Source organism: Euwallacea similis, chromosome 22, assembly GCF_039881205.1.
Source record: "Euwallacea similis isolate ESF13 chromosome 22, ESF131.1, whole genome shotgun sequence".
In the NCBI taxonomy this organism is placed as follows: Eukaryota; Metazoa; Arthropoda; class Insecta; order Coleoptera; family Curculionidae; genus Euwallacea; species Euwallacea similis.
In genome coordinates this window covers 2307989-2316217 of record NC_089630.1, presented here as the reverse complement: position 1 = coordinate 2316217, position 8229 = coordinate 2307989, and the positions used below count along the sequence as shown (strand labels likewise).

The following is an 8229-nucleotide window of genomic DNA, read 5'->3' as shown; positions in this document are numbered from 1 at the left end:
GATTCCCAGAATTATTCAAATACCTAACCTAACTTATCCTCTATTATCTATATCTTTTCTGGTTTCCTGTGAAATGTATTAAAACAATTCACATTCAACAATTCAATTACAAAGACAAAAATGACTGAAAATAGTAATGTTCCCTCACTTACTAAATATTTTGGAACTGAAAAGGGGTCAAAAGATAATGATAAAGAACATACAGAATCAAAAACTACTGACACAATAAGCAGTAATAGATTAGACCACGATAATAGTCAACTTGAGGAGCCCCAAGTTTGCAGAATTTTTGCAGAAACTCCTGTTGAGCCCAAGGACCCTACTGCTGCATTCTTCGATCTAATTGGAAATAATTCGAATGCAGTGGGATCTGCTGGAAGTGGAAGTATCATGTCAGATTTAGAATTGCCTAATAAACAAGAGGTTTGTTATTTTTTGTTTAAAGCAGTGTGTTGGGTAATTTACATGCCTTGATACTCTAACTATTTACATTTGATCCTCATAATGCAACTGTAACTTTGATGTGAAACAACATGAAAGTTACTGTGATTCACCTTTATGCAGATACATCAGATGTTATGCTGTACTTAGTCATAAGACTTATATAAAAAGTTAAAAAAATTGAATTTTTTACATAATTTTTTTTATGTATGTAACTTTTTATGTTATGCATTATGCATTGTATAAACCCGGCATTATCAAATTGCACCCTTGATGCCAACAGAATGGCACCCGTTGAATTTAAAATATTCTACACAAAATTAATTGTGAATTTATCAATACTACTGGGGATCTTATCATTTGCTGAACTACATTTTTTTTAACTCTTACCTAATCAATGTAGTGGAATAAGTAACATTCCTATCCTGTTAAGGTCATCATGACTACATCAGCAAGGCTCAACTGTTACAGCAAAACAGTTATTGTTCTTTCAAATGTACTTAGGACCTATATTCAGGCATAAAGTAGTAGAAAAGTAACTGTACAATGAAATATATTATTTTATTGACAAATTTTTTTCCCAAAGAGCCTTAAAGTGCAATGTTATGTACCTCAGTTCACACATATAAACTGTCACTTGAATACATATAGCTTTAAAAGTTTTGCATCATCTGATTTTTTTGTTTTAAAATGTTTGCCACAAGAATTTTTTATTGGTTTATCATTAACAATGATACACTTTTGTATTAATAAACAATTGTTTACATACTTTTTTTTAATAAAGAATTCGAGGTTTATCTTAATGGTATGGCCTAGTACCATTTTAGGATTCAAAGCAAAATCATGAATCACCAAATGATACTACACAAATTGATCTTGCAAGAATAATGACTTTAATGGAAGTAGGGCATTAATAGAGTTTTGTTACTGAGAGAATGGACGTTTCTCAAAGCGACATATCTCGCATATAAAACCGCTATTTAGAGATTAAGTCTGTGCAAAATGGACTCAGAAGTGGCCCTAAGCGTGTTACTAATCAAAGGCATAATCACTATATACACTTAACAATTCGCCTAAATCCTACTATGGCAATACCAAAGCTTTGAAGGGAAATTAGACATGCACTTGTAGTTGCTATTTCTTGTTCGACGCTAAGAACACGAATCTCTCAGTCTAATTTGCGATGTCATTCACTAATAAAACTTCCTTAGCTACAATATCAATACAGACTTCGTTGATTGCAGTGGGTTGAACAGCATGTACTCTTACCCAAAGGATTTTGGAATTTTGTTCTTTTTTCTGATGATACTAAGAATTGTTTGGTAAATGATAGCCGCCGAATTCGAATTTGGAGAGAACTAACACGAGCTGCTCAACTTTTCCATACTCGCCCCGTGTCTCCTTTTGAGAGAGGAAGTGTCATGTTTTGGGCTAGTATAATGTCCGACGGGCGCACCAACTTAATTCATGTTCAAGGAACAATGAAGGGTAATAGGTACATTAAGAACATTCTGAAGCCGTATGTTAAACTATGGCGAGGAACTGTTGATGAGCCTTCAAGTACGACAATACTCGTAGTCATCGTTTTATGGCCGTAAATGACTACCTTGAAAGTGAGGGAATCAACTGTTTAGTTGGACCTGCTTTGTCGCCTGACGTAAACCCTATCTAACATGCTTGGGATATGCTTTCCAGAGCTGTGAACTCTCAAAGAAGTCCTCCTAGAAGCATCCAGAAACTTGTTATTGTTGCCGCAGAAGAATAACAACATATTCTTTAAGATCTTATAGCTAACCTCGTTCAAGGCATGCAGCGACGTTTCCAAACTTGTATTGATGCTAGAAGTTGAAATACACATTATTAATTTCTTTTTTATTTTCAAAATTTTGAATGAAAAATGTTCCTTTTTTATCTTTAAGAATTGCTCTTATTGTTTAAAATTTAATAGTAACTATGGTATAAACTAATTGATTTTTAATCAAAATTTATGAATAAATATTTCATACATTTGTTGCACCATATAATAAAATATCCAAAAATCAAGGTAATGCAAAACTTTAAAAAAAATGAATCCATCGCTAGGCATCTTGGTAGCGTAATGCTAAACCGATTGTCATTTCTTAGAGACAACTTTAGTAATAATTATTACATTTAATACCTGTTGTCCTATCAATATCAAGCAGAGACCTTTGCGAAAGAGTTTAATAACTAAATTCATTGAACTGAACATTAAGAGCTTAGAATATAAACAAAAATCGCAAAATAATTGTGTGCTAAGAATATTGAGAACATCTTCTATGACCACACTTGTATTCGTCCCCCCAAAAGCGGAAAATCTTCATTTGCAAAGTTGCATACAAATATTGGTGCATTATTGTAAAATACACCAGCTGTTTGTGACCGCCCTCCACGTGAGGTAGCAACTATACACTGAAAATAAATATTGGCCAAGTGCATTATTAATTTGAATTTGTAATTTAGCTTGTAAGTTATTCACTATTAGTGCAGTTTGAAATTATTTCTACTGTTATTTATCTCTAGGATCCGTACATTCCACCAGTATCTCTGAGCGCAGAAACAGATAGACGTCGTGATGCGTGGATCCCTAATGAAAGGACCAGACAAGCGCTCATAGCTAGTATGACAAGTGCTCCAGGAACCTACGTTCCAGATCCAGATTTATTGACCATGCCTGGGGTATTCTTCATTCATTTTTTTTCATTCTTGTGCCGAACAGTAGATTCAACCACTCTCGTTGTAGGAGGCATATTAAAACTTTGATCCTCCTTCCAATTGCACAAATCCTATGTTCCAACTTGAATTAGTGATACCTGTATAAATTATATTAAACATTTTTTAATCAAAATGCTTATTTAAACTGTGTTCACAATTCAAACGTTTACATCATAGCTAATGCTTTTCTCCAGGGCGTGCTTGTTATACGTTCAGTTATATTATTGATAGGTCTTACTGGAAGAAGAGTTGGGAGATGCCATAGGTGAAGCAGTAGGGTATTGCTTAGGAGAGGCGGAGGCCGCTCAAAGAAGAGCTCTAACAGCTGATGATGTAACTCAAGATGAGCGAGGGCTTAGAGAATTGGTACAAGCCGGGGCTTATAGGTCAGTATGTAGTATACAGCATATTTTACACCACTGGCGATATGAAGGAGTGTATGTTTCCGTGTATCTCCATTTATAATATATAAAAAACGAAGTAAACATAGTGGAGGTCAGATGTCGCACTGCATGAACCTGCAATGTTCGACCCCTTTTTTGTGCAAAAAAGTAACCGAGCCGGTCGTAAAAATTCCGCCGCACGTTTGCAAGTTTTTCTGAGCTAATAGTTTACATGCAATTTCGAATTTCAATTCGCATCTCATTTAAATTATTAACCCTATCACCCTCAAATTTGTAAATTGTAGATTTAACGTGACTCCATAAGAAAAAATCTGCAGGAGTTAAATCAGGGAATCTTGTTGGCCACAAAATATTGCCCCATCCACTTATTTGTTTTGAAAATGTTCCTCAAGACATTCTCTAACAAGAGCGGCATTGTAAATGGGGCAACTTTCTTGCTGAACCCATACATCCCCTAATTCAACTCCTAATTGTTGGATTGTGGGAATAATTTGTATATGGAGTAGGTCGAGATATCTCAATCTGTTTAAAGTATGTTCAATGAAAAACGGACCAATTACATAGTCACTTAAAATACCTGTCCAGACATTAAGTTTTTGAGGATATTGGGTTCGTGCATTGTATGTTCTGTGCAAATTCTCCTTTGACCAGTAACGAGTGACGGCTGGATTGGCGTAGCTCAGTAATCGAAGGTCGATTCATTCGTAAAAAGGATGTTTTTTTTTTAATTTTCATCATTACTCGCTCTTTTTTTATTGTTTCACAAAAAAACAATCGTCTCTCTAGGTCTTCAGGAAAAAATTTGTTCATTTTTTGCACTTTGTATAAATTATACCCGTTTTTCCTCAAAACTCTGTGGGCGATTGCACGTGACACATCTAATTGGTCCGCTATTTCCTTGAGGAACCGATTGGGATTTTCCTCAACACTGGCACACATCATAATTTCCTGTTCTTCCCTTTCATTCTTATCTTATAGGGAGCGTTTATGATGCAGGGGTGAAACACCCAATCTTATCAATTTTTCAACTTGACTTATGCTCCCTTTCTTAATTTTGTAGGGCCGCTATCAATCTTACCGCCAGATTGCTTTCAATATATGGTCAAGGGAGAGGCCGACAAGGTAGGAAATCATATTATTTTAATTTGAAGATAAGCCTTTTGTAAGCGACAGGAAAATTTATAATATGTATTAACGTTACAAGACCGATAATAATCGATAATGTACGGGATTGAAACTTCTGAACCAACGCGTAGTCGAGGTTTATAGTCAATCTAAAAAAATTTGTTGTGGCCTTTTTTAAGTCAATTTCTATCGATTATCATGTTTTTTTTTCTTGGCAAATATGAGACCATATGCCAACCAATTACATATGTGTAATTTTTGGGGCTCGCGTTTAATTTAAAGTATTGCAGACTTCGTGATGTGAAGTGTATGCTTAATGTACCACCATAACATCCTGTGGAAATCATCACGAAGTCACGGCAAGCTACTCTTGATAAAATAAATAAAATTATAAGTGTTTTCCGAATTCGTTAGAAAAATGGTTTCGATAATTGACTAATTTGGCAGAAATTTGCATTAATATCTATTATTTTATTTTTAGGCCATCCAACGAAACATTCTCCTCATTCGTTGCAATTGTGGTTCACTCGAATTGCTTTACTAGTGAAAACCAAGGCATACAATATCGCCTTAGCCGAAGCAGAACCATTTGAGCAACTAGAGAAGCCTGATGTATTTTTCCAATTTTATCCCGATATGTATGATGGCCGCCCAGGTTCGATGGCAGCATTTAGTTTTCGACTCTTACTATCCGAATTGCCTATGCATTGTGGAAAGCCCAAAGAATCACTTGGGAAGCTATTTAGTATCTTGGGCACTGTTAAGAAAATGATAAATAATTTAAAGAAAGGTGAGATTTTTTAATTATTAAATATTATCTAGGATCATCATTTAGTCATATTAATAAAAATAAGGATTTGCTAATAAGTAATTGCTTACTAGTTAATACTAATAAGTTTTTTTAATATAAAAGTAATTACTAATAGCAATTTGGTGCTATTTTTAGCTACCGCATTTACTTGGATCTGCGTACTCTTTTTTTCTACAAGTAATTAAATATATCTCGTCAGCCTATAAATCTTCGATTTTTCGTCGCTGTTACTGTAATTTGGAATCGTAGAGGTAACACTTTCATAAATTTTAAAGGTCTGTTTGAGGACGGAAATCCCATGGAAATCTGCGAAACAGACCGCGCAGATTCGCTTAAATTATGGAATGGCAGGGAGGCTAGAGTCATGCATTCCATTATTAACTGTGCCATATCTATTACGGACTATAAATTGGCTATGGATTTGTTAAGCCGACTTTGTGAAAGGTAATCTCCATTGCTAAATTTTGTTTTCCCATAGGTAAAATTAGTATAAATGAATATAACTTAAATAATACATTTTTAGAGACGGTGCTCCGAAACAAGCTCTTTTGTCAGCTTTAGGTCGACTGCATCTTCAATTGGGTAATATTACAGGTTAGTATCTTGTTCTGTTCAGCTTTTACTTATCATTATTTAAATTTCTTCTTTGTTAATAAATTCTCTTTATCTTGCTTATTTTAACATGTTCTAGGCGCAGAAACTTGTTTTTCTGAAGCAGTTCTACATGGGCCAGCAGGAGTACGTGACATAGTAGATAAGGGATTACTGGGCATTGCTCAAAACAATTTTGACGACGCGTATGTGGCGTTCCAACAAGCAAGTAACTTAGAACCGTCCAATATTATGGTAAGTATTCCGATTTATTTCCTATTTTTTTATAAATGGCAAAACAGTTATGAAGAGAATCTGCATTTTGAGAGTATATGTAAAGCATGTTAAGTTTTTATGTTTTACGGTTAATCAGGAAATAACATCAAAATTAGCGTTAAACTGATCACAAAGATTAGGCACCCGACCAGTTACTATAGGAGTGCTCCCACATAACAAGAATAACTGAGAAGGCTACAACGTCGGGCAAAATAAGAAAACAAACAAAACAACCCCACTTGCTTTTCCCCTCAATTACTCTATTGGTGCATTTTCAAATGTTTTTTTCTTTGAATCCATGAATGCTTATCTATGTATTTATCATAAGTGTTTTTGTCACAAGGGCAGAAAAACCAAATAATCGATAGCCCATTTTCTACTGAAATAAAGATTCTTTATATATATCTATGTATATTTGTTTTGAAGCTTTGCAAAATAATTTTGTTAAAGAAAAAAAAATTCTATGAACAAACTCCAGAAATGCTTTTTGAGGTAGTTAGATGATGACGCTCAGCCATTGTGCAAATAATTAATTTAGTAAGTTAAGCTATTTACGTAACCAATTAAGAAATGCATAGTATTGTATAACGAATGAGAATTTATTAGATAAGTAAAGTGGCACAAATATGGCATACATTTGAACATTTTTTTTATAGCAGATTTAAGACATTTCCGATGCGGTACTCTGTATATAATTTTACACTTCCGCAGGTCCTTAATAATATGGCTGTATGCCTTCTATACGGAGGACATTTAAAAGAAGCCATTGCAGTACTAGAATCAGCTATATCTACGAATCCGTTGCACGCACTTCATGAATCGCTGATTCTCAATTTGTGTACATTGTATGATATGGAATCATCCCAGGGAATAACAAAGAAGTTTGCTTTATTACGGCAGATATCAAAGTATAGTGCCGATGCTCCTACCGCCATTTTAGAGAAATTGTACGGATAAGAAAGGACTGCCTTGTTTTTTAATTGAGTGATTTAAAATGTTTGGTAATAGATATTTTACTTTTTTATTTATATATTTTCTTTATATGTTAAATATACAGATATGTTTACTATTTGTTAAAATAAAGCACATAAGCAACTAAAGATTAAATATTTATATTATCTTAGTGCATCTTGTAATTATGGTATTTTAGATTCAGTTGTTTCATCATTATTTAAACTTAACTCAGCTATCAGAATCTATCACTCATATGTTTTTACGTCCATAAGAAGCATGTGCATTGTCAAAATAATCACACGTCACATATGTAGTTTTTCAACTATTTGAAACTTTTATTTAAAATGACGTCTACTCCCGTTGTATTTTAAGAATACCGTGTCATTCAGCAGAAATCCCAACAGTTGCACAACTATTGTCTGTTATTAAATCCTACCATTTCATACAGTATAACGGCCCATATGAAGGTATTCGAACGAAATACAAGTAAAATACGAGATGTATGATGCATGTTCTGAACTTGATAAAGCAAATTATGAAATTATAATCATTTTTAAATGCTTGAAATGCTCTTCATTAGGTCAAGATTAAAAATTAATAGTAATAAGAACATACAGTTTAGTTCTTGTAACAGATTACTGAAGTAAAAAAGATTTAACTCCAAAGTTTTATATTCCCTTGAAATTGTTGATGTCGCATGTTTTTTTATCGCCGGCAACGTTGCACTAGCTACCTTTCTCTAAGTATGAACAAGGATGCAATATCTCAAAGTCAGTATGTGTTAAGCCCTAGGACAAAGTCCCCTTGTTTTATTGATATAGATTCATCTTTTATTATTGTAAGTATAAGCTTTATAGCCCAAATAAAGGTAATACATATTTTTTAAATATAACC

General features: G+C 33.8%; 1 protein-coding gene across 1 annotated transcript; it reads left to right on the top strand.

The window, feature by feature from the left end:
* On the top strand, positions 1-8152 carry LOC136416252 (trafficking protein particle complex subunit 12-like). The gene is made up of 9 exons (XM_066401344.1): positions 1-423; positions 2983-3138; positions 3406-3560; positions 4639-4700; positions 5185-5493; positions 5790-5958; positions 6038-6108; positions 6206-6360; positions 7093-8152. The coding sequence occupies exons 1-9, from the start codon at positions 121-123 to the stop codon at positions 7336-7338; spliced, it is 1626 nt and encodes a 541-aa protein (XP_066257441.1). The 5' UTR covers positions 1-120; the 3' UTR covers positions 7339-8152.
* The last annotated feature ends 77 nt before the right edge of the window (positions 8153-8229 follow it).

Excerpts from the sequence above, each read along its gene's own strand:
- LOC136416252 (XM_066401344.1), top strand. The coding sequence starts at position 121 with ATGACTGAAAATAGTAATGTTCCCTCACTTACTAAATATTTTGGAACT. Across the intron at positions 3,139-3,405 it reads ATTTATTGACCATGCCTGGG|GTCTTACTGGAAGAAGAGTT; the intron begins GTATTCTTCATT and ends TATTATTGATAG. Across the intron at positions 5,959-6,037 it reads TTAAGCCGACTTTGTGAAAG|AGACGGTGCTCCGAAACAAG; the intron begins GTAATCTCCATT and ends ATACATTTTTAG.